This window comes from Erythrolamprus reginae, chromosome 2, assembly GCF_031021105.1.
Source record: "Erythrolamprus reginae isolate rEryReg1 chromosome 2, rEryReg1.hap1, whole genome shotgun sequence".
Lineage (NCBI taxonomy): Eukaryota > Metazoa > Chordata > Lepidosauria > Squamata > Dipsadidae > Erythrolamprus > Erythrolamprus reginae.
In genome coordinates, this window is record NC_091951.1 from 168570531 (window position 1) to 168598117 (window position 27587).

Consider the following 27587-nt stretch of genomic DNA (forward strand, 5'->3'; position numbering starts at 1 on the left):
AAAAGCCAAATACTATCACCATCCAATATGCTTCTAAGCTTACTAGTTAAAAGGATAAAAGAAAATCCTTTTATTATCTCAAACACAGATTAAAAGAAACTTCACTCAGAAGCCCCCCCCCAAAAAAAAGGGGGAGCTATTTCAACTAATTTCTCGCTGCCTTTCATCCTTCTGGTGGCAGCAGATACTTGACTTTGCAGCTCCTTAACATTAAAAAAAACCTGATGTGATAAACAGTGTCATGAGACCAACCAAAGGTCTTTTATGTCACATTGGTTTCAACAGAAAAGTTTAAAATCAAGGGCTGGTTCATAGTCATAATATTTGCCCAAATACCAAAAGATAGTGAAGAGACTCCAACACAAGGTCAATGAAAAATATTAAACAATTCCCCCACTGTGTCTAGTTGAAATTTTCTCTCAAGGATGAAGAACAGTTACAAGTAAATATACATATATTTGTATGTTTGGAGTGGCCAGGAGTCTATCAACCTTACATGGGAAAGACCATAATATGCCTAGACTTAAATACCTATACCCATGAAGAAGATGTCTGGACTTTTTTATTTATTCACAAAAACCTTTCTTACTTCCTAGATGATGTCTACATATCAGAAAATGAATATAAGACCATCTGATTTCTTTTAAAGATTCCCAAATATCAAACAGAATTTTGCTTACCAATTTCAGTTTCATCTCTCTCCATTACTAATGCTTTCAAACTGAGAAATATTGAAAAAATGCATTATGTTACCTTTTGCATAATGTGTATTCTTCACTACTTGTGACTCCCCGGGGTGGGGGGCGAAATTGCCAGCCATCATGACATCCTGCCACATGATGATAAAATGCAAGTTATTTTTTTTATTTCTGCTATACTTTTAATTCCTGATACATAGGCTATCCAGAATACATAGGATATCCATTATATCCAGAATATAATATTAATTACATACAGACAAGTTATTACTGTATTATTCCAAGCAAAGGGAAACCATTGAACCTCATTAGAAATAATATCTACCAAGTGTTACCTAAAGGAAAGTGACTCAGTGGGAGTTTCTATTCTTTTCCATGAATTTTCTTATATAAATCAAAAATCACTTACACCAAAAGGACCCAGGCAGATTATTCTGATTGCCATTACATTTCTTGAAGTACATATTCAAAAGGTGAGTAGCACTTCAGAAAAGGGTACAATTTCCACAAATGTTACAGCATACAGAACCAAATTCCAGAAGCAGGAAAGATTACTAATTAATTGCTCTGAAAGCCATATTAAAAATCATTTATTTTTCTATGTTGCTTTTATTTCCTATCTACACTAGAGAAATTGTTTTAGCTTCATATATTCTGAGTATCTACCGTATTGAACATTGATACATTATGCATTTTGTTTTTAAATAAACATAATTAAACTCATTCCATAGGAAAAAAGAGAAGTATGTTGTTTTAAATACAGGTAGTCCTTGACCACAATTTATTTATTTATTTTATTTATTTATTTTATTTATATGCCGCCCAACTCCTGAAAGACTATGGGGGGCTTCCAGCAGATAAAATTGAGTCCAAGGTTTATGTTTCTAAGTGGGAGAGTTGTTAAATGAGTTTTGCCTCATGTGATGACCTTTCTTGCCACGGTTGAAAAGTGCAACTGATAAGTTATTAAAATGATTGCCAATTGAATCTGGCTTCCCCAGAGACTTTGCTTGTCAGAAAATTGCAAAAGGCAGATCACATGACTCCGCCATACTGCAACCATCATAAATATAATGTTGCCAAGTTTTCAAACTCTGATCATGTGGGCCATGGAGATTTTGTAATGGTCATTAAAAGTGAAAAATAAGCAGGCGTGGACTGCTGCCCGGACCCCGGGGGGGGGGGGGAGATAGCGAAAATGGAGCTCCACCCCAGAGCACCCAATCTCCACTGAAAGATACAGGGCATCCTGCATAAGCCACACCCACAGTGTGGTAGTAAAAATTTTGGTAGCCCTTCACTGGTCATAAGTCACTTTTGTCAGTACCGTTGTAACTTTAAAAGGTTGCTAAACGAATGGTTGTATGTTGAAGACTACCTGCAAATATAAATACACCAACAAGTAATGAAAAGATTCTATTGTGACTATTCCTCACATTCATAGAATCCCATCGAATGGTAACATTTCAAACGTTACTTTTAAGATTCTAAGAAGCCCCAGTGACAAATCAGCTTCTCTGATGACTCCAGGGGAAACCCTTGTAGAGCCCACCCTCATAACAAGAGGAATCCCCCATGCGTGAGTGTGATTCAGAACTGAAACCATTTTAATTCTGTTCCTAACCCAATTAATCTTTTTCTTTTTTTGTCTGATACAGAATGGTAAGACAAAAGTGCTTTTCCTACCAACTAATTAGCAATTTCAATGTTTACATAAATTAAGACATTAATATTTTGAAGTTGTACCTTCTTCCACCTCTTCCACATGATGTGCCGAGGGTATTTTACAAGCTGCTACCTGCAATCATAAAGATCAAAATCAATTTCAAATATGCTTCTATTTACCAAGTGTATAAAAATAAGTAAAATAGCAGACTTCTATGGTGGACTAGACATCTATAAAGAACACTAAACTAGATTACTCTGAAGCACTAACCTGGTGTTTTATAATGACATTGTCTTAGTTATTACCTTTTTAATCACAGAAGGCAGATACCTGAATAAAATTCTCCACAGAAAATTGTAAGTAAGCGATGTATCTTTAGAAATTGCAAGTATTATTCTCCAGTATGGGCTGTCTTGCAACCTTTTTAGAATTTCAACTATAGTGACTCCCAATTGTTTGTATCACATTTTATGATGCCAGCTTATTTACTGACACTTTAGGACTGTAGGAAATACAACTTTAATGCATGGAACTCACTACCTGACTCTGTAGTATCATCAACTAACCCCCAAACCTTTACCTTTAGACTATCCACTGTTGACCTCAACTGATTCCTAAGAGGTCAAAAAGGGGTGTGCATAAGTGCAGCAATGTGCCTATCGTCCCTGTCCTAATGTTATTCTAATATTTGTGCCAACATCATGTATATAAACATTGTTATATCATGTATATAAACATTGTTATATCTTTGTATACTACCGATACATACTTGACAAAATAAATAAATAAAAAATAAAAACTTTTAATCCTCCATTAATAAAATATTACAAGCAGCTCTTTTTTGCACATATCACGTGTTTCTGACATCCTTATTGCTATAAAGTTAGACAATGGGCAGATGAGATTAAGGCCAATGTAGGTTTGTGCTATCAATATTTAAAATACGAACCCAAGTCAAAAATACCATTTACTCAAGATAACTGCACTATAAAATGTAAAATAGGTGACAGTGAATAACTGCTATAAAGACACAGGTAAAACAAGATATTAAAAATGCTTCTTAAATTATAGCAGTCACCTTCAAATTGGGAAAATAAAAACTCTGTTTGATACCCAAAAACTCCTTTATTTCAGGAAGAGAGACATTCTTACCTCTGTTTCAACAAGAAGGTTTTTCAGCCTCGTCAGATCTTTAGTTACCATCCCATTCTGCTAAGAAAGAATATTAATCACATTCTGCTTATTTGTTATCTATTACAAAAATAAAAATAAAACATTTTTTCCATTAGATTTTTTTTTCATGGTCACATTAAAGAAGTTTGGTTTTAAGAGATGCAGACAATTTTTAGTGCTTTTTCTACAGACCAGTTGAAATATAACCTATCAATTTAATTAAAGAAGGCAGTTTTTCTACTTTGCTTAAAGTAGTTCTTTCTTTTGTTTCATAAAATGTGCCTTTCAAACATGAAATGGCAGAAGCAAATCTTTAAAAACTAGCAATAACATTATGACACATGAATATTTCAAATCAGAAGTCTGCATGGGCCATCTCAGATTGCAAGGATAAATTATGCAAGTTAACTTTGCTTTCTGTAGTCCTTTTTTGCTTATTGTGCAATGATTTCACTTCAATGCCCACTGGGAGGAAGCTTACAAATCACTGCCAACTGTGATTTGCCATGTCATATACAGTTTGCACTATGGTTAAGCCTTCTGCAATTTTTCACAATTTCTAATACAAATAAATAACAATCCAAATATTTACTGCTGAAGAAAGCCTAAGCTGTGGCGCAGGAACAAATATGAATCCCAAAAAATATGGGTAAAGGCAGAGTGTCTTTGCTAAAATTTGAACTGGAAGCTTCCATGAATCTGTTTCAGCCATGGTTTTGTACTATTTTTAAAAAAAACACAGACAAACATACAGTTACTTCTCCTGGTAGCCCTTTTGGCCTAAACTATTCCCTCAACATAGAATCATGATGTATCAACCTGCATATTGCTTTAAAGCAGTTTTACCCCCATATAGAAAATTTATCTCCACTATTAAGAAATTGGTCCTTAAACAGGTATTCCCCATTCCATGCATGATGGCACTAAAGGAAATTGAGCCACTATCTACTTTTTTTAAAAAAAATCTATTGCTTGAGAACTGGTTTTTGATGTATATTAGAGATATTAGGGATTAAAGACATGCCAACAGCTTATGTGGAAAAATTGATGTATCATATGGACTGCATATGTATTATGAATACATTTTCAGTTCTATATCTGCTTCCAATATCCCAAAGATGACCATAGAGAAGCTATGCAGAAATAGTTTCGGCAACATGTACAATTCAGACTGGTTCCATCCCAACCCTTTGGGGTATGCAAGGGATGCTGTATGCTGTCAAGCTTCCAACATTTTGTTATTATAGCCTGTATCCAATACAATACTATCCCATAATCTGATTTTACTGAATCTGTTGCAAAAGCTGGCCAAAACCACACACGCAAAGTTGACAAATTGGGAGTCTGTGAATTTATATAAATTAAACCAAAAATAAACATGTCCTCATTATGATATAAATAAGATCTATGGCTAATTCAATACAAAGTAATTTTATTACAGCCTTAAACCACAATAATGTTGCAAACAGCAAAAACACAGTACCATTAACAAGTTTAGTATACAGTATATAAGTTCCTATATCCCAAGTAATATAATTAGCAATCTGCCCCTCTGAGAGACACTGAAGAATACAATGTTCTAAATGCAAAAAAGATACAATTTTGCAATTGAGTTGCTCTCTAGTTCTCTCTAAACAATTCATAGAAAAACCATCTGTATCATCTGGAAAATGAGTTAATAAGGCCTCAACTGAGAATCAACATAAAATCTGTAAAATAAAACATAAAGTATATGTTTATGTGTATCTTCTTAGTTTCAGGGACATCATCTCTGGGATACTGGGATATATTTTATTTACCCACTAAAAATACCAAAGGAGAGGACATTAGTGTAAGTACCCGGAAATTGCCCATAGGTAGTTCAATTGAAGACAAGTAATTTGCAAGGAAAATTCTCTGGGTTTCCTTAAGAGATCAATAAATCCCCATAGTTTGTCTTGAATTATTTTATCACTTTATGTGTTAAGCTCACTGATTGATGACCTTTCCAACATTATCTAACCTTGAAAATAACTGACATTTGGAAAGAAAACACACAATTATAAATTTACTGGTGATGCTCTTCTATAAAACCTATCATTATCAGTTATTAAAAATGAGTGCAGTTCAACTGAAACTGGATCTCTAGCCATACTAATAATATCACTTGCCAAATTTGCCCTTCAATTTTAATCAGCCCAACCAATGTAACCTGATTAATAGAGATGCATGAGGATTGATTAAAGAGTAATATGACTGAATCATGCGTCTAAATCAACTTGGAGATTCGCCACTTGCTGAATATACATGTTTTTCCAAATTGAACCCATTTGACTTACTGAATTAACAATTCAAATGAAATCAACTTGTTGAATCAAATCAATGACTTGATTTGAAGACCAGATGATTTATAGTCCTAATGCTTTATAAAGCAGATAAATGACAAACATGGTCTGCTACTGCCCAGTTCATTTCTTTCAGAAATAATCAAAGTTTCTTCTATCTATGAAAGTGACTAGAACTAGCTACTATTCAATTTATTAAATGGAAAACAACAAAATAAAACAATGAGATCAATACAAGCGACACACTTTCCAATCAATCCAACATACAACCATTTAGCTCACATTTTAACACTCTCTCGGGCTAATACCTTTGCAATGTATTACACTGCAGCACAATTGTGCATTATTTGTTGATATTAATACAATCTATACAACCATGTTCAATTATAATAAGATTAGTGTGATTCTTATTATATAAAATTCATTTTTATCATGTTTTTTGTTAGCAAATGTTTTCTTTCCTTAAGCCTAATGTACAAACAGATTCTCTGATTATATAAACAGAAATTCAAATATAGTTAATATCACCTTTGGATATACTTCCTTTGGTTTTTAACAAAAATGGGCCCAATTGAATCAGACAAAATGTTAAATACTGTGTGTATAACTAGTTGGGTTTTATAATGTATAACTTACGCCAGCAATATATGGTTAAAGGAATTAGCACATTACTGCTTTAAAAACTGGTATTGCAGTCAGCTATAAAAGGGAGTTAGCAGCATATCCCTCTCTCTCTCTCTGAACCTAGAGCTTTGAGACTCTCTTCCTAGTGAGACTCTTTCTCTGATATCTTTCTGATTCTATGCTGTTTTGTCTATATGACTATTCCATTATAAGGACTACAGTGTGTAGTAAGAACTATGTGTTCTGATGTTGGTTTGTATATGTACAGGGTGCGTTCCAAAAGTAATGCAATTTTTTTAAAGTAATTTATTGAACAGATTTGCAAAAACACTTAAAATTCTTCAAAGTATTGTCCTTGGGCCTCTACACATTTTTTCCAGCGACACTGCCATGACTGGTACGTGCTCTGGAAGGTGTTTCCTGGGACTTTTCACAAGGTCTTCGTCACAGCTGATTTGATCTTTTCTATGGACGAAAAACGCATCTTGCCACAACACGCAACGAGTCCGCGAGTTTCTGACCAAACATCAGGTGCCAACAATGCCCCACCCCCACACCATAGTCCTAACGTCACCCCAGCAGACTTCTTTTTGTTCCCAACCCTGAACGGAACTTGTTTTTCATCCATAGAAGAGATCCAATCAGCCGTGACAAAGACCTTGCGGGAGGTCCCTGAAGACACCTTCAAGGGTACGTACCGGTCATGGCAAAGTCGCTGGAAAAAATGTGTAGAGGCCCAAGGACAGTACTTTGAAGAATTTTAAGTGTTTGTGCAAATCTGTTCAATAAATTACTTTTAAAAAAATAATTGCATTACTTTTGGAACGCACCTTGTATTGAGTAAGGCTTGCATTGTATTGAGTAAGGCTTGCTTGTATTGAGAATATTGACTGCTGTATTTGTGAATGACTAGATTGTTACTGACTACGTTATTTGCCTAATGTAAATAATATTTATACAGTTAATGTATGCGGTCCAGTTATTTGAAGTATTGCTCATATCTATGGGATATTAGCTACCTCCATGTTTCTTCTGTACAGTGTTCCCTCGATTTCCGCGGGGGATGCGTTCCGAGACCGCCCGCGAAAGTCGAATTTCCGCGAAGTAGAGATGCGGAAGTAAATACACTATTTTTGGCTATGAAAAGTATCCCAAGCCTTCTCTTAACACTTTAAACCCCTAAATTACAATTTCCCATTCCCCTAGCAACCATTTAGATTATTACTCACCATGTTTATTAAAGTTTATTTTAAAAAATGTTTTTTAAAGGCAGACGAAAGTTTGGCAATGACATATGACGTCATCGGGCGGGGGGAAACGTGGTATAGGGGGGGAAACCGCAAAGTATTTTTTAATTAATATTTTTGAAAAACCGTGGTATAGACATTCCGCGAAGTTTGAACCCGCGAAAATCGAGGGAACACTGTATAGGTTTTGTAACTTAAGAGTAGCACTACTTGCTCCTTAACACCTAACAAATGTATAAGCAATTTTATTTAAATCCCGAATTGCAATTAGAATCTAGAGAAAGCAAGTACATCACTCATTTATCTCATATCTTCTCTTCCATTTTGAGATATTTTACCTCCTTCACATACAAAATTGTTTTGGAAGATTGAGGAATTCTTTGGAATGGATTAAAAGAAACGTGGAGCAAATTAAAAGAAAACAACTACACTGTGCAAGCGAAAGTATATTTCTGCTTGCCTTCAGAGATACAAATTGAAAGGAATGTAGTCAAGAAACTGCACACAAGAATATGCAATTTTGCAATTTCACAAAAAGTAAACTAATGCTTTTCAGGAATAGACACACATGGAGAGAAAAGCCAATAGCAAACCAAAAAAGAGAACTCAGATAAAACATACACATCAAAAGAATGGAAGCTTACACTCTGAAAGAGTCAACAGCCCTCTTATTGCCTCCCACAACTCCAAAATATTCCCTACCATTGCCCTACTTTGTTGGCTTCCTTCAGAAAAAAGTGGTGGCTTCAACTACTGATCAGTCTTGTATTATAAGAAGATTCTGAAATCTACGAGGGGTTATAATGTGTTTTTGAAAATATGTTGAATTTTAACACCTTAAATTGCAACCAGCCAGACTTCCAAAGTTTTTATAGAGTAGGGTAGGTAGAGGTAGGATGGGGTTGGCTAGAGATTGATACTATAAATCATGGGTATCAAACTCGATCGCGTCATGTGGCACATCGCAACATGTTTTGTCTTTGCAAAGCCGGGGTAGGCATGGCCTGTGCGTGTTGCAGGTGGCCTGTGGGGTTATATTTGACATTTCTGCTATAAATGAATCATATTCTAACTCACAGGTCACCAACTGATGGTCCATGGACCACTGGCGATCCGCGAGAAAATGTTGGTGTTCCATGGAGAAATCTTAGCCCCGGGGTAGGATATGGCCGAGAGTAATTAATCCAGTTCGTGCACAGTAACACAAGGCTGCACCGCCTAACATCACCCCGCCCACACGGCAGCCCCCACTCTTAAGGACAAGCGCAAACCTCACCTTGAGTATAGCGGTATGAGCCAGGTGAACTGGAACAGGAAGGTAAGGCCAAGAACTCATCGCGCTCAGCCAAACGGCTGCCTGGGGGGGGGGGGAGTAGGTCCAGCCACCTTTTGCGCCTACCTCACTTCTTCTGCGAGGCCTCTGGGTGGGAGGCCTAAGAGAAAGCGTCTGGCCGGGTGCCCACTTTGCTCACCTGTGTACAAAACCTTTCTGTGGGCCTTTGGAGGGAGCCTTCAGGGCATTTCTGGTTTGGGTGCAAGTAACAACACTGTGAAGCCTCCAAGCACAGAGACCAGCGATGCCTGGGGGGGGGGGCATAAAATGGCCCACCCATCACCTGTTGTGCATCCCTGGCAAAATGGGGACTTCGCACAGCTCCCCACCCTCCTGGCCCCCTCGGCCTCACTTGGGGCTGGCTGCAGTTGGAAAATTCCACCGCTTCTAAACGTATCCCACTCCATCCTGCCCTGAACTGTATCTGCTGTTCTCAGGACACTCCTGCTAGGCCCTGTCAGGACAGTAGAGGGTGATGAAGAGGCCAGTTGGTGCGGCCCTTGTCTCAGTCTGCCAGCAGCAGATGGAGCAGTTGGAGGGAGCAGGTCAGCCGAAAGAGATTCCTTGGGGTGCAGCAGGAGGGCAGGACATCAAGGGGATTCGGGCCTCTGCCCAGGACGAAGCAGGCTGGGGCGCGTGGGCCACAGGCAGCTCTTCTCACTTCTCTTCTCCGAGTCCTCGGAGAGAGGCGGCATACAAATCCAATTACATCTTAAATCTTAATCTGCTGCCAGGCTGGTGCAACAACAAAGGCCAGGCAGTCCCAAAGAGCCCAGCCAAAGTTTCCTGTGCTGCTTCAAATGGGGATGCCACACTACAGCTGAAAGAAGCACTGCCCTTCGGCTGGGCTCCTCGAGAGACAAGTGTTTGCTTGGGCTGAGCCAACTCTCATTTTTGGAGGAACCCGGCTGAAGTTTCCTGTCTCACTTCAAATGTATCTGAGTGTAGGAAAAGGAAAAGAAAGGAAAGAAGGAAAGGAAAGAAGGAAGAGGAGAAGAGAAAAGGGAGGGCAAGGACTACAACTGAAGCTCTGGAATATGTGACTGACATTCCCAACATCAGTAAGCCACCGTTAAATAAGCTTTAATTATTTTGTAATAGTTACACTAACCTTATTTTGTTAACATTAAATAACCTTTAAAGATTTTGTTATAATTAAATAAGCATTTACAATTTTGTTATAATTAAATAAGTATTTATATTTTTGTTAGATTAAATAGGTGCAATTCATCTTAAGAAAATGGAAATTCTCTGATCATTATTTTATAAATGTATTTATCTTTCTAAAAAATTCATATTAGTGGTCTGTGGAACTTAAAATTATGAATTAGGGTCCATGACATTTAAAATTATGAATGTGGTGGTCTGTGGGATTTAAAATTATGACCTTAGTGGTCTCCCTGAGTTCAAAAGGTTGGGGACTCCTCTTCTAACCTACATCTGATTTGTCTCGCCACCCACGAAATTTCAGCAAAGATCTACATATTCTATATGTCTTTATCTAGCAATCAGTCAGCTTTATCAGTTTACTTATGGCAGCCCTACTATAGTGGTCATAATAAAAGCAAGTTGATGGTTAAGTTATCTGTTTCTTTCTGAAAATAAACTCAAGAAAAATCTTGCAACCTATTTCTACCCAGATCTCAAAATACAACAATAAAAATGGAAAAGCATATGTCTCTGTCCTACTAATTAGCACACTGAGAAAATTACTTGAGAATATTTAAAATCCATGTCTCTATCACATGAAACAACTGCCAGTCTGCTAGTGCAAACTCATGGACAAAACTGGGGTTCTTGTTTCTTCATCTATAAAGTTGAAAATATGTTTAATATTTTAATACAAAGCAGTGGAAGGTTGACTCAACTCTTCTTGCTATGCCTCTAAAAGTCTAGTGCAGTGATACTTCTACTTAGGAACTTAATTTGTTCCATGACCAGGTTCTTAAGTAGAAAAGTTTGTAAATAGATCCCATTTTTCCCATAGGAATCAATGTAAAAGTAAATAACCCATTAGGAAAGAAATAAAAGCTCAGAATTTGGGTGGGAGGAGGAGGAAGAAGAGGAGGACAGCCGTTGCCAAAGGAAAAAGGGGAGGGGAATCAAAAAATCCAAAAAATCCAAAATTTTAAGGCTTTAAAAAAAAAGAGGGACTCTGAGGCGGTGAGGAAGAGCACGTACCTCCCATACACCCGGCAAGAGGCTGCCTTCCATAAACTGCGCCAGAGAGAGAAACCCAGGCAAGCGAGAGGGGGGAACCTCCCACTTCTTTGACCGAAAAGCGGCGGCTGCTGCTACCTGCTTCCTCTTCCTTCCCATGCTGAAAGGCTCCCCTCTCCTCTCGCTTGCTCGCTTTGTAGCCGGTGCCTTTCCTTCACTGTGGTGATTCCTCGGTTTGGCTGAAGCCGACTTGATCTGGCCAGGGTGAAGCGCCCCCTTTTGCCTTTTCATGCCCAGACACTCCAGGAGGCAACCTCCCACTGGATGTATGGGAGGCAGCGCAAAGGAGTCACCACAGCGAAGTGGTTTATTCCCTCTCCAAGGACCCAGAGAAGGGAAAACACTCCGTTTGCTCTGGACTGCCAAAGCCTCCTTAAGCGCCACCGAAAGGCTCCTCTGGCAGCCCAGAAAAGCCCGAGATGGTTGGGATTAAAGAGGGAATGGCAGGAAACTGGCCTGGCCTTTGTGCCGCTCTCAAATTTGCTGGGAAATTTTTCCGGGTTCGGGTTCTTAAGTACAAAATTATTCTTGAGAAGAGGCAAAAAAATCCTGAACACCCGGTTCTTATCTAGAAAAGTTCTTAAATAGAGGCATTCTTAGGTAGAAGTACCACTGTATTTCGAAAACTGTAATGAGAACCAATTGCCACTTACCAGTGATTCATCCATCAGTGAGTTAGAAAGAGCGTTAGAAACAGCCTGTAGCTTCCCTTTAAGATGCACGCAGCCAAGCACTGCACGGAAAGTATCCCCTTCCCTGTCCAGTCCTTCTCCCAATACTGCAATCAAAAGCAAATATCATACACTTAGACTTAGAATAACTTTATTGTCACTTTGAATGTACACTAACTGACATATATTTACATGAAATTTCATTACATACAGCTCTCAAGATTCACCACCTTCAATAAACAAACAAACATACATACATACAAACACACATACAAAATTATGCATATACTCACATATATTATATGGACAGAGAAGCAACACATAGTCTGGATATATACATGTACATGGCAAAAACCCCAAATCTTATAAATTTACCAGAGGGATGGCATAGGAAACTCTTGAACTGCTCGGATGAGGCCACTGGAGCAGGCGCCATAGTAAAGGCTAATGGCTGGGTCCAGATGGGTCCGGCAAAGTCACATGCAATAGCCAGTCAAAATGTTATTGTGATCGTCACTATGTGAGTGCTTAAATAGCTGTCACTATGCCCTGCCCTTTTGGGGCGTAGCTGCACATGACAGGGGAGTTTTGCCTGTTGGGCCGTGCCCTTGTGGGGCGTGGCAAACTGCTGACCTGGGGGCGCCCACACTCCACTGATGTGGTCAGCAGCTGAATATAGCCAGTTATTTGCTAATTGCTACAAATGGCACTAGCATCCAAGCAATGATGTATCGACGGCCTCCCAGTCCTGCCAGGCAAACGTCTCTAAAAGACTGTGGAAAATGAGCTTCATAAAATGGCCATCTGCTGGTTTTAAAATGGCTACCACCTTGTGGATGGTGATATTGTCCCGTTACGGTGAGCCATGCTATTAGTGACCAGGGGAGGAACTCTGCTGTCCTGCAGCCAGCGATGTGTCTTACGGATGTGTAATATGGATTGTGTAGAAATATTTGATCAATGCCTGTTGCAAACTTCATCTTTAGGCCAAGAGCTCATTTGCGAACGAGCACTAGCCACCAAAGCTTATAAAATGGCTGCTGCTAGAGTGCCGAGCAACTGTAGATCAAAGGTGCCGGTCACAAGCCTCAAACCAGGAGATTGTGTCTCCGATCCCCTTCCACTAGCAATTATGAGCCACGACCTCCCTGAGAGCCTTCAGGGAGAAGCTGATCAAATCGCCTCCCAAGCTCCATGCAATCCCCTTTAGTAACAAGCAGGCAGAGAAATCTCTGCCTGAGGCATCCCAAGCAGTCGGTTGGCTGCACTTTACAATCCACTTCAAAGCTCTCTTTTGATGACAGAAATCAGTAACCCAGAGCACCAAAGAAGATCTCTGTCAGAATGGATATAGCAACCAATATTTTTTCACAAGGTGTAAGAGGAAAAATGGGCACAAGCATCCTCGCTGAGCGACTGAGTGAAAAAACTGAAGGGCATAGCAACAATGACATCACCTAACAGTCTTTGACAGACTCTGTCCAATCAGAGAGCAGATGGATTTAACACATGCCTGGCTGCTATATCCACCATGAGGGAGAAGGGAAATATTATCAGAGTCGCCTTTGAAGTAGACTGGCTTAGACCTCTTTTTCCTACTGCAATTAGGTTTTGGAGACAGAACTTGTACTGAATCTAATTTTCCTACTCTAATTGAGGCACTTTTACATGTAATGGCATAAGATGGAGAGAATTAATGTTAATAACCTTTAAATGAATGTAAAGAATGTGCTGAAATACATGTATTAACCACAGGTAGCCCTCAACTTACAATCATTTGTTTAGTGACTGTTCAAAGATACAATGGCACTGAAAAAAATGACTTATGATCATTTTTAACACTTACAATCATTGCAACATCCTCATGATCATGTGATCAAAATTCAGATGTTTGGAAACTGGCATGCATTTATGATCACTGCTGTGTCCACGGGTCATGTGATTTCTTTTTGCAACCTTTTGACAAGCAAAATCAGTGGGGAAGCCAGACTCACTTGTTACTAATTTAACAACTACAGTAATTCACTTAACAACTGTGGCTAGAAAGATCATAAAATAGGACAAAACTCACTCAACAACTATCTTGCTTAGGAATGGAAGATTTGGACTCAACTGTAGTCATAAATCAAGGACTATCAGTATATGCACTCCTTCTTTTGTCTACAGAAGAAAACCATGGCCTGGTTCTCTCCTGAGCCTTGTGCCTCCAATGCTTCCTTCCATCCTCCATCAGCATTCTTCTCAAAACAGCTAATCTGGTCATCTGTCATTCAATCTGACCTTTCCCAATTCTTATTTCCAAAACCAGAGTCCATGTCACTTATTCACCCACCATTTGGTAAGAGTGGCTCCAGATACACTATTATTTGAAGACAACTTGCAGACTTCAGTTCAGAAAAATTGTATCCTTTTAGTATATACAGTTTAGACAAAGTGCATCTGTGTATCACTAGTTTGGTAAAACTATCCATAATTTGTAAAGAACAAGCAATTATAGGTGTTACAGATATCAATTACATCTAGGATTAAATGAAATAATAAATGAAGACTAATTTCCCCAGTAGATTTTATCTCATATTTGTCTTCTTTCTATAGCAAATTACAAAAATTAATTTAAATTGCACATTTTCTCAATCTCAGAAGAAAGGGACAATCTTGCTTAGCAAAATCTATTGATTATTTTACAATAATATTTTTGGGGGGTTAATGATATTTAAATGTATAGGAAATAGCACATTAAAGCAAGAATGGTCTTTAATAGTCAAGACTTAGTCTTGCATTTAACATCCATTTTTATTTTATTCTATTAACAATATTATTTCTAACAGATTACCTCCATCTGTGCAAAGGTCAATTATTATAATTGGTATAAAAAATAAGTTTGAGGAACAGGAGGAAGAGTTACTACGAAAACAATGGTCAGATTAAAGAAATCTGAGCCCTGGGCATAACTAATCCATGCAAGCATTTCAGACAAGACCCATGATTGGATAATTCTATTTCACTTGCAGATTAAATGCAGAATAATTTCTTAATGTTTAGAAATTTGAAGAAACAATTTAATGTTCATACCATGCCTACAGTCTTCATCTGCCTTTCCATAGTTTTTCTGCAAAAAAGGAAAAAGAATGGTTAGACATAAATTTATAACCAGTAGATGCATGTTCTTAGTTTAAATAATTAAAATTATTTTCATCAGAATTTTTTATTTATTCAGAATTTCAGTGTCTATAAACATAATCAGGAACTCAAGCTGTGATAGCTCCTATAGCAACCAAAATTCACTCAAAGCGAAAAAAATAATCCAAGCAGCTTCTTTCTTTACAGATGTGAAAAGGTTAAAAACTAACTATATCTTGTCAATCTGCCATGTCATTTTGCCTCGGTTGCCAAAAAGAAGATATGAAACTATGTGGACAGCATTTTCTTTACAAACCTTCTTGGATGACTCTAGTTCAGAGTTTCACTCACACCTTAAAGTGAGGAAGGATATGACCACAGAATTCCCCTTAATGAAAAAAATGACATATTTTCCGATTCCTGAGATGTCCAGCTGAAGATGAGCTTCAGAGCAGGACTGATGAAATTGCAGGTGAACCAGAAGTAAGACAGTAAGCTGAAGAAGCTTCTTGGACGAAAAGCAAAACATCTTCAAAGAAAAACCAGAAAGTCTAAAAAGTTGAAAGTTGAAAAAGCGCTTTTGGGACAACCATGACCTGGATGACTGAGAATCTCCACAGACAAAAGTAAAACAATTCAGCTACCAAGAGAACACCAACAAGGAAATATTGGAAGGCAATATTGGATGTCAGGGAATGACATCAAGACATCACATGGAAGTGCCCAAATTTAGATATAGCAAGATATCTGGCATCAAAATTGATGCATAAAATTTACATCAAGGATTTTACATTTTAAATGCATTTTTTATTTTTTTATTTTTTTATTATTTAGATTTGTATGCCGCCCCTCTCCGAAGACTCGGGGCGGCTCACAACAGAATAGAACAAATCATAAATAATCAGAAAAACTTTAAAATTTATACAAGCTTTAAAAGAACCCCATAAACTAACAGACGCACACACAAACATACCATGCATAAATTAAACATGCCCGGGGGAGGTGTTTCAGTTCCCCCATGCCTGACGGCAGAGGTGGGTTTTAAGGAGTTTACGGAAGGAAGGGAGAGTAGGGGCAGTTCTAATCTCTGGGGGGAGTTGGTTCCAGAGAGTCGGTGCCACCACAGAGAAGGCTCTTCCCCTGGGGCCCGCCAACCGACATTGTTTAGTTGACGGGACCCGGAGAAGGCCCACTCTGTGGGACCTAATTGGTCGCTGGGATTCGTGCGGCAGTAGGCGGTCTCGGAGATATTCTGGTCCAGTGCCATGAAGGGCTTTAAAGGTCATAACCAACACTTTGAATTGTGACCGGAAATTGATCGGCAGCCAATGCAGACTGCGGAGTGATGGTGAAACATGGGCATACCTGGGTAAGCCCATGACTGCTCTCGCAGCTGCATTCTGCACGATCTGAAGTTTCCGAACACTTTTCAAAGGTAGCCCCATGTAGAGAGCATTACAGTAGTCGAACCTCGAGGTGATGAGGGCATGAGTGACTGTGAGCAATGAGTCCCGGTCCAGATAGGGCCGCAACTGGTGCACCAGGCGAACCTGGGCAAACGCCCCCCTCGCCACAGCTGAGAGATGGTTTTCTAATGTGAGCTGTGGATCGAGGAGGACGCCCAAGTTGCGGACCCTCTCTGAGGGGGTCAATAATTCCCCCCCCAGGGTGATGGACGGACAGATGGGATTGTCCTTGGGAGGCAGAACCCACAGCCACTCCGTCTTATCCGGGTTGAGTTTGAGTCTGTTGACACCCATCCAGGCCCCAACAGCCTCCAGGCACCGGCACATCATTTCCACCGCTTCGTTGACTGGGCATGGGGTGGAGATGTAAAGCTGGGTATCATCGGCATATTGATGATACCTCACCCCATGTCCTTGGATGATCTCACCCAGTGGTTTCATGTAGATGTTAAATAGCAAGGGGGAGAGGACCGACCCCTGAGGCACCCCACAAGGGAGAGACCTCGGAGCCGACCTCTGACCCCCCACTAACACCGACTGCGACCGGCCAGAGAGGTAGGAGGAGAACCACTGGAGCACAGTGCCTCCCAGCCCCAGCCCCTCCAACCGGTGCAGAAGGATACCATGGTCGATGGTATCGAAAGCCGCTGAGAGATCGAGGAGCACCAGGACAGAGGATAAACCCCTGTCCCGGGCCCGCCAGAGATCATCCATCAACGCGACCAAAGCGGTTTCCGTGCTGTAACCGGGCCTGAAACCCGACTGCCGGGGACCTAGATAATCAGCTTCTTCCAAGGATCGCTGGAGCTGGAGTGCCACCACCTTCTCGACAACCTTCCCCATAAAGGGAAGGTTGGAGACTGGACGATAGTTGTTAAGTACGGCTGGGTCCAGGGAGGGCTTCTTGAGGAGGGGGCGCACAAGCGCTTCTTTATAGAGTGATGGAAAAACTCCCCTCCCCAAGGAAGCGTTGGTAATCTCCTGGGCCCAGCTCCGTGTCACCTCCTTGCTGGCCGAGACCAACCAGGAGGGACACGGATCCAGTAAGCAGGTGGCGGAACTCACAGCTCCAATGGCCTTGTCCACTTCATCAGGTGTCACCAGATCAAACTCCTCCCGGACAGGTGGACAAGTACGTGCCCCAGTCACCTTGACTGACTCGTTGTCAGTCGACACTGTTTTACAATTGGAGTCGAGGTCGGCCCGGATCTGAGCGACTTTATCAGCGAAAAACGTGTTAAATTCCTCGGCACTACTCTGCAAGGGCTCCCCAACTCCCCCCTGGTTAAGAAGGGAGCGGGTCACCCTAAACAGAGCGGCCGGGCGGGATTCCGCTGATGCAATCAAGGCGGCATGGTACGCGCATCTTGCCGCCTTGAGCGCCACTTTGTAAGTCTTAATAAAAGCTCTTACAAGTGTTCGATCAGATTCAGACCTACTCTTCCTCCATCGCTTCTCTAGACGTCTCTTTTGGCGTTTCAACTCCCGGAGCTCCTCGTTGAACCATGGGGCTCTACGGGGTCTAGCGCCTAACAATATATTTTTCTAAACTCTTTTCAATTTTTCAACTCTTTTCAATTTAAATACTATCGGATAGTTAACTGACTAGGTACCACCAATAAAAATAAATAGGGAGAAAGTCAAAAATCAAAAATCAATTTTATTTGATCTGTAGTTTGCCTCTTTCTACTCAGAAGCCACCCCAGGCAGATAATCACTGGGATAAATAAATCCTGTACAATTGGTATTTGAAAGCTATTTTACATGCATATTAGTCAGCAGCTAATTTCTAAAACGTCTCTTATTTTAAATAACAATTTAAAGGTTATTTTGTTTAAAAGGTGTCGAGTCATTTTCATACTCTCAAAATATTTCCACACTTTTCTGAAGTATATTACCTCATTGCTTTAATGTAAGGCAGATCAAATTTGAAAAAAAACTATTCAGGGCAAGTCACATTTAAAAATCCACTCTGTATCAGATCTATTACCCCAACCCAGTAACTTCCAAGGCTTCCACTGGATACCCCTGCTGTTTGGTTTCCTCATCATCACTTCTTAAAGAATTACCTTACAGTGACTGAATCATTCATTTTAGTTCTGTGGGTCTCCCATCTCGGTCACTTTAAGACTTGTGGGCTTCAACTCCCAGAATTCCCCAGCCAGCAAAGCAGGGAATCCTGGGAGTTGAAGTCGATGAGTCTTAAAGTGGCCAAGTTTGGAGACCCCTGATTTATTTCCTCCCAGAACAACTTCCTTTATCAATGTCATATTTCTATCGTTAGAAGTTCATGTTATACTATATGTCATATGGAAGAAAGCAATATATGGGAGCAAACACTTACCCTGTTTCCCCCAAATAAGACATCCTCTGATAATAAGCCCAATTGGGCTTTATGTGTATACCTGTACACATCTGTGGTTAATATTTATGCATGGCAATAAGGCCAAATGCTTATTTCAGGGTTCAAAAAAATATAAGACAGGGTCTTATTTTGGGGGGGAAACACTGTACGATAAACCTACAGACAAAGGAAACAAGACTGGCAATCACCAGAGTTATACAGCCAAGCAGATCAAACACATGAATGCACAAAGAAATGTTTGCTGCAAGCAGCCTGAGAGTATAGTGTCAAGCAATGCTTTAAATTTCAATTCCTGCTTGCACAACCACACCAAACTACTCCACTTGATTCTGTTGGAAGCATTGCACTCACGACTTGTAAAGAAGAAGTGGTTCTTACGGAGACGATTTTCAATTCTGATGCAGTCGACTTCAGCCTGACATGCTTCTGAGGAGTGGGAGGATACTGGCAGAGAGAAAACACGAGCTTCTGTACAGTGTGCTTCACCGCCACTTTGTATTCCTGCTGTTTGGGTGATTCACATGCTTGGTCACATGACTTCTCTGGTCTTCTGTCTACCATGACTCAGCCACGGAAATCGTAATATGAATCAGGAGCACTTCAAATACAGGATAGCTTTAACACCCACACTCCTGCTTAGACACATATCTCCCTCGACAGTTTTGCATGTTAAGTAATTCTCTGTTTTTATCTTCAACAAAATCCTCTCCCAATATTTCCTCAATCCACTGCAGGGACACTCGATTTAGAGAAAGTGAATTACCTCCTTCTTTTTCTTTTACAACAACAGAAGAAGCTGTTAGAATCCACAGTCAAGTGTAGTAATTGAAAATCACAGTCACTTTTATGCAAGGGTTTTCTCCACCCGCCTTGCACCATTGTGAAATGTGACTGGGCGCTCTATTAATCCACCACTCTGCAAATGATCAGATTATGAAATCTGTTGAGATTTTTGAGACAGTCCACAAGTTGTGCTAGTAAATATGTCGTTAAATGGCCTAATATGTTATATGCCAGCTTTGATTCAGTGAGATTCTACATATTGTTCACCAAAGAGAGCTGAAGAACTGTTGCTAGGAGCATTCATGTCACTAATATCCTCATTACTAATTAGGGCTTCTGAGAATTTTCAAACAGACACCCTGCAGGGATAGCTGATAGTAGAAGTAGGGGAAAAGTCATCTGGACTAGAATAGAAAAGAACTGGGGCACAGAAATGAATTAACACAGCTGAGAAACTGCTTGATATTGTTAAGCAATGCCAATAAAGCCAGGAAGTTTCACACCTTTTAAGCATATTATCCTTCTTTGAACAAGCAAAATCATATACTTTCAAAGTACATTGTTGGTGAAGTTAAACAGTTCCATTGATGTGATTATTAAGCAATTTAATTAAATAAATGTTAAGCTTATCCACTGAATATAGCTCCTTTTGGCTATTTTGAAAAGGCAGTGCAATAAATATAAATATCATTAGAAATATTTTATCCTCCATTCGACTAACACATCAGAAACTGAAATAGACACACAAGAAAGAATGTATGCTTTTTGTTCTTTAAAAGCTGGTTTTGAATTATTATTATAATTTCTTTTTAAAAATAAATCCATTAATCTAGTCCTTAAACTTGCATAAGAACAGGGAGTACTTCCAAAGAATAATTGTTGCGTGTTAGTGGATATTGGTATGTCACCCAAATGTTGTGGCATGTCACCTTTGGCACATATGTTATATAGGTTTGCCATCAATGGTCCAGACCTTGATACTTAGGCAACTGCTCTATCTATTAGCAACTGGCGTTTTGAGCCTCTAATGTTATTCCCAATGCCCTTCTGAACTGTTGCTCATGTACTGGCCCATATGGCTATGTAGCTTGGCAGTTATGATGCCTGACAGGACTTTCCATGTTGTTGGGAGTCAGATTACTGGCCTGCAGTTTGATGGTGCTGTTCCCTGATGGATCTTTCATTATGAGCAATGTCCTCCTTTGTGTTAGCCAGTCTGGGTGGGAGCCTGCTGCTACAAGCTAATTCGTTTTTCACTACTGCTGGTTTCTTTAGTCAATAGGTGTGGATTACATCCAGACCAAGTGCCTTCTAGCTCTTCATGTTCTTGACTTGCTGTTGGATGTCTGTTACTGTGATGGGGACTGCTTCCTATTCTGTCTCCTCAGAAGAGGAAGCTCTCTGAATTCAGTTCCTGTAGCCACTTTGCATGGGTGTTATGTGTCTTCTTTCCCTCCCGTCTGTTCTCCTAGTATTGTTCAGTTTCTGCTGTCTGGTGGCTCTGCTGTCACTGTGTTGTTGCACTGCAGTTGGGTTCTTATCTTCTTGACCTCTGCTTCTCTAGTGTATCATCTTAAACTAGCAGCCAGTGTCACAAGCCTTTGCTTAGCAGTCTCAAGGGCTTCAGATGGAATCAAGCCCTTATATTTTTCTAGTAGCTAAGTCGTATCAGTCTCCATTCCAGCTGATTAACTTCTAAGTCATCTTGATCTTAGCTTTCAATTTTATTTTCCATGGGTGGGTAGTATGTACTGATATTTTTCTTGATTGTGTACCCAATAATCGTCAGAATTACAGAGACTCCAACGGAACAAATGGTGATTAGAAAAATTTTACACTAGAAATATAGAACAAACAAAATATAGAACAAACAGGAAAATGAATATTATACCGTATGGGGGATATTTTACAAATGGATAGAGGAGAAAATAGAAACAAAATAACTATCAAAGCAAAAAGGGGAAATGTAGAAACAGTAAAAACAATCTTATTTTAAATGTGCACATTTTTTTGTAATTTGGTGTATTGTTTATTTTTGGTTCTTGTTTTTCTATGTTTTATGTGTTAAAAAAATCAATAAAAATTAAAAAAAAATAAAAAAGAATTGCAGAGACTATGATGTATACTAATTCATTGGTTTGAGTTATTGTGGTAATAGGGATTATCCTGAGGGCTCCATTGGAATCTCCTAACATTTTATCTGATAGTATTCCCATTAAACTAGTCTCAAGGCTTCACTGTAGCTAGTTTATCTATGGTTTCATGCCACATATACGCTGCTCACTCTATAATGGAGAGGATTACAGCGATCCCTCATTTTTCGCAGGGGATTCCAAGACCACCCATGAAAAATGAATTTCCGTGAAGTAGAGGAAAGATTTTCTTAATGTATTTAAAACCCACCCTTTGCATTAAACAGTCATTCTATAATGTTTCTCAGCTGGAACTATATGTGATATCCTGCCAGTTTCTTTAGTACTACAGTAGTAGTACTGTAGAAGAATTTTATGAATTTTTCATGGATTTAAAATTTTTAATGGATTTAATGGCTTTAAGCCCCCTTTGAAAACCTGTGAAGTAGCGAATCTGAGAAAGATGAACCACGAAGTAGCGAGGGAGTACTGCATAGCTTCCACTTTCAGGTATTGGCTGCACTTCTAGTTGTTCTTTCAGACCTTGGGTCTAGATCAGTGGTTCCCAACATGGGGCCCACACCTCACGGGGGGGGGGGGGGGGCAATTTGATTTTTAATGGGGGCAATTGGAACCTTGTTTAAACCAAGTTAATGGCCTTTTAGGCTTTCTCCGCATGAACAGTTCACTTTTTGAATAAGAAGAATTATATGTCACCGGTGGTTGAAGGCCTCACAATTTTAGAGATGCTTAGGACGAGACCCGGCCAAAAAAAGGTTGGGAGCCACTGGTGTAGATGCAATGTGTAGTTGGTCTATCTCAAGGTGTTAAAACAGTTCCTTCCCAATGTTAAAGCATTAGCTTTCTCAGCAGGGAAGGAGGTCTTCTGTCTATCCATGGTTCTCGCATACTTTTCATATATTTCATCTCGTTAGGTCTACCATTGTAGTAATGTTCAATTAATTTCAGATTATCTTGTCTCACACGTATGGTTTCTTCCAATAGTCTATTTATCCATGCCTATCTCAGATGACTTTGTTAACCTGGGAGACATCCAAGCAGCATAGTTTGTGTCACTCTTTAGAGGTATGAAGCATTAATTAAGTATTAGAGGCCCAAAGATTACTACTGGTAAGGTAGTACCAGCCCAGATTCAAACCCAAGCCTTTCACATCAAACAGTGGTGCTCTAATCATTATACTCTCCAGCCATTCACATATATATGGAATTAATCTAGAGTATTATAAATTTCTCTATTTATGAAGAAATATGAAAGAATTATTAAAAGAAATAAGGGAGGTATGAAGTTCCAAATGTGGGAAAGACAGCTTTTGGGCAATATGAAGAAAAAAACTCATCTAAATATGGACCCAGAAGAAAGCAATGAAAGAAACTAGTTTTAAAATGATACAACTTCAGGAAGAAATGCTATGATTTTTTTTAGTTTTAAAAATACTTTAAGATATTTACACTGTCAGCAGAATGAATGGAAAGTGAATGTAAGAAAAGAGGAAACTGGACAGAACAAAAAAAGTTATTATGATGAAGTGTCACAGAAATATGTGAAATATCATAAACTGAAAGGTGTAGAAGAGGCGGCCAAGTTGGGGGCAGAGTCAAGAGAGGAATAAGTCTGAAGTTGTTACATTCCCACAAGTGATCCAAGTCCAGCCCTCCCTTAAATTCTCTTAATTCTTATCTAGCACTGATTGTTAATTGACTAGATCCCAGCTTAACATGGGATCCTGATTCTTTGTACCTGTCCAAAATATGAAAAAGGATCCTTGGTGAAATGAAAAAGTTAAAAGGACTTTGGATGAGAAGAACGCATGTAAGAGAATGGTGTAAACACGAGAATGAAAGAAATATATTTTATAATATGTATAAAGCACTGTTGCAAAGGATTTAATTAAAGAAATTAAGGCAATGGAAATATAGAGTTAAACAAAGATCCTTCAACAGAGTGAATAGAATTAAATACTACTGTTAAAATGATTTGGGATGAAACCAAAGTGAAGGAATGCCAGGAGAAGTATCTTAGAAACCTATATGGGGATGACAGTGATATACCAAAGAGTAAAACTGAAACAAACTATAAATGTTACCATGCAAAAAAAAATCATAAATGCTATGAGGATGCTGAAGAAATACAAGATGTAATGGAACTAATGTTAGAACTGGATCTTATTTATGGGACAAATGTGCACCTTGTTTAGTGTAGTGTTCCCTCGATTTTTGTGGGGGATACGTTCTGAGACCGCCCACAAAAGTCGAATTTCCGCAAAGTAGAGATGCGGAAGTAAATACACAATTTTTTGCTATGGACAGTATCACAAGCCTTCCCTTAACACTTTAAACCTCTAAATTACCATTTCCCATTCCCTTAACAACCATTTGCTCACCATTATTACTGGTACTCACCATTGAATAAGACACTCAGTGATCCTGATATTTATAAACCATAATTATTTATTAACAATAATTATTTTTTTGTTATTTATTTGCAAAAATTATTAGTTTAGCAATTATGTATGATGTCATCGGGCAGGAATAACTGTGGTATAGAAAAAAACCTGTGAAGTATTTTTTTAATTAATATTTTTTGAAAAACCGTGGTATAGGCTACCCGTGAAAATCGAGGGAACACTGTATATAAGAAAGCAGTATCTGAGTCTGATTGGATGAATGCCATTACTGTTCTTCTATACAAAGAAAAAAGTACCAAGAAGAACTGCAAAAACTAACATTAAGTTTTTCTGGGAATGTCAAAGGAGTCATGACTGAAATGGAACACAATGTGAAGATCAACAATATTTTGAAAGAGCAGTTTGGATTTATACTGGGCATCAAGCATGCAAACAAAAACGTTCCTCAGCAAGTCATTGAAAAATGTATGAATGTAACAAAGGAAGTATTGTATGCTGTATATTTATTAGGTTAGATAAAGCTTATGATAAAATGGCCATGTTTGAATTATGGAATATTTATACTGATAAGGAGTTAAAATTTGATCACTGGGTGTAATAAAAGAAGCAATCATGTGAATAACTGGAAGGTTTAGTGAATTGTTCAATATTCAGCCAGAAGTTAAGGTTTTGTATTATGGTACCTATAATGTTTTTATAGACAATTTTATAAAGAATTATTGTGGCGATGTCAGAGGTGGGTTAATTGGGGACGTGGATGTATGTATACTTTTGTATACCAACGATGCTGTATTGTTCTCTGAGAATAAATAAATAATCTGAAGCATATGACAGACAAGATTATATAATGGAACAAAGGAAAGGGAAAGATTGAAAATATTGTGATTCAATAGAGCAGAGTGTCCAGGGGGGAAGCATTTTGAAATTCCCTGATATTTCCCTGACATTTCCCTATAACTTGCAATCTAGTTAAGGCGCGGTCGTAGATGACATCATACCAAACAGCTAAGACGTGGAGAAATATCAGTAGCTGAGGAAGCAAGTTGTTGCCAGTTATGCTCATTTTTGTTTGACTCTGCCAGGCAGCGTGATCCATTTTTCCCTGACTTTTAAACATTTTAATAGAATTTGTTTGTTCCCTTGATTTATTCCATTTTTTTTCACGAATTCCCTGATATTTCCCAAACCTTCAATTTCCCTGATAATTCCCTGATTTCCCTGTTTTCCAGATTTGCTGGGCACCCTGATAGAGATAATAATATCCTGAAAAATACAAGTGATATCATTTAAGCAACTTAACTCAATATATGAAGCCCTGTAATAGAAGCAAGAACAAGTGTTAAGGACAGAAAAGTAATGACAGATATAATGGAAGCTGTTATATAAACTATTTTTATTTTCTTATCTCACACTGTTATTTTGTGGGGCTTATTACTAATTTCTCTGCATAACAACGATTGCCTATTCAATATTCAATAATACCTGGCAACGTATTCTCTCTGTGACTGATCCATAATTCATGACAGAGGGTATGGTGACTTTCACCTAAATGTTTGGTCCATTCAAATAGTGCCCCTGAATAGTTTTAACTATATACTTAAAAGCAATACCAGTGTTTCCACAGTAAATTAGAGATGTCTTTGAAAGAACCACAATGAGATTGGCAATTAATGTTCTGAAGGATTCCCATTTAAATACCATATGTTAAGCCACTCTTGAACTAAAAGAAAAGCATTCACATCTGCTCATTATTTTGTAGTTTCAAACACTCTTCCTCTCTTTTGATCACTTTCTCTAAAGCTCTTGACTCTTTGATGTATTTGTTCATAATAGGGGACAGAACTCTGCAAACTGATACTGGATGCCCATTGTGCCAATGGACAGATCTTTGGTGTCTGCTGGACTCTATAATCTGGTTATTTTTCCTCCAAAATTAAACACAAGCATACTTGATAACAAAGTACCATTTCTAACGTCACCTTCATTCAAAAATAGAGGCTTCACAGTATTCTTACAGAATAAACACTGCTTTATTCAAAAGTATGCTCAATTATGCTGAGAAAAAAACAATGGCCAACTAAAAAGTACAGAGTATGATGGAGCAGCAATCTCACTATTTTCCTGCTGGCAAATAAATGTTGTAAATGGTAGTAACCTTTTTGTCACAGTTCCATGAAACTTTCTCAAAAATGGAAACTTCAGTTATAGAGCTTGGTGTCCAATTGCTTAATGAACTTTTTTCAATCCGCTTGTCTGTTTCATATGAACAGGCAGAAGAATGTGTAAAAATTACAAACAGATATGTAGCACAATGAGAAAAAAATGTACAGTGTTTTTTTTGTAGTTCCAGAATATCTTAATATGTTTGGAGTTTAAAATGTAAGCGTTCTTATGCATTTATGGTGGTCTGTTAAGTAGCCAAATGATTTTTATGGGTGGATTTTTAACTTTGAAAACTCTGGAACCCCTATCTCAAAATGGACTTTGACCACAGAAAGATCGGAAGTGTCGCAGTCAACATGTCATACATAAAAACAGATATGACCTGTCAACTGTAGTTGTATACTTGTCATGATAGATAAGGAATAAAAATATCCCCAAGGTCCACTGCAATCTTTGTACAACTATATGCCATGTTGGGGGGGGGGGGGGGGAACACCGTAAATTAAACTCAGCAAATTTCAATGGCTCATGTTTTAAGCTGGCATTATATATTATGTTTATATATCTATTTTACATGTCAAAAGAAAGGAGTGTATACGGGGGGGTTGGATTTTGTTGTCCTTTGTGGTCTTACGTTAGGCTGAATATATGTTTATCTAATACTAAGCTATCTTTAAGTAACAACGAGACACAACAGTTGAGATGGAGTGTACTATGAGAAGGCATTTTATTGGGAAGATAGTAACTACTTTTTGAAAAAAAAAGCCCCTTTGGTGCAACCATGACCTGGATGACTAAAAATCTCCATAGATGTACAGTTCAGGAGTTCTGAAGTTAATCATCACTTGGGGTACACTTACAGAAAAAGTTAGATCAACTTAATAAAGTATAATTTCAATCATGTTATTTCTGGAGAAAGTGTCACTGAACTACGGGTTTGGAAGAAACTTTTAAACCAACCCCTTTTAAATGAAGAATCGAAATTAAAGCATACCCAATGAATTAGGCTATTCTTTCACCATCCAGTGGAGGGGTGGCCATTAAATATACAAGTAGTCCTCAATTTACAAACACAATTGGGCCCAAAATGTATGTTACTAAATGAGAAATTTATTAAGTGAGTTTTGCCCCATTTTATTATTTGTCTTGCCAAATTTGCTAAGTGAAACACTGTAG

At 38.7% G+C, this 27587-nt stretch overlaps 1 protein-coding gene across 7 annotated transcripts in view; it reads right to left on the reverse strand.

The window, feature by feature from the left end:
- Positions 1-27587, reverse strand: part of HELZ (helicase with zinc finger) — a 174657-nt gene that overhangs the window by 111013 nt on the left and 36057 nt on the right. For 4 of the 7 annotated variants that reach the window (XM_070740336.1, XM_070740335.1, XM_070740333.1 and 1 more), the window contains exons 2-6: positions 15029-15065; positions 11939-12063; positions 3517-3573; positions 2445-2496; positions 754-829 (exon numbers count right to left, since the gene is read on the reverse strand). In XM_070740336.1, the coding sequence (XP_070596437.1) occupies positions 754-829; positions 2445-2496; positions 3517-3573; positions 11939-11953 (200 nt within the window). In that variant the 5' untranslated portion in view covers positions 11954-12063; positions 15029-15065. Of the gene's footprint in view, positions 1-753; positions 830-2444; positions 2497-3516; positions 3577-11938; positions 12064-15028; positions 15066-27587 lie in introns of all 7 variants that reach the window. The other 3 variants (XM_070740334.1, XM_070740331.1, XM_070740329.1) reach the window with 1 other exon arrangement.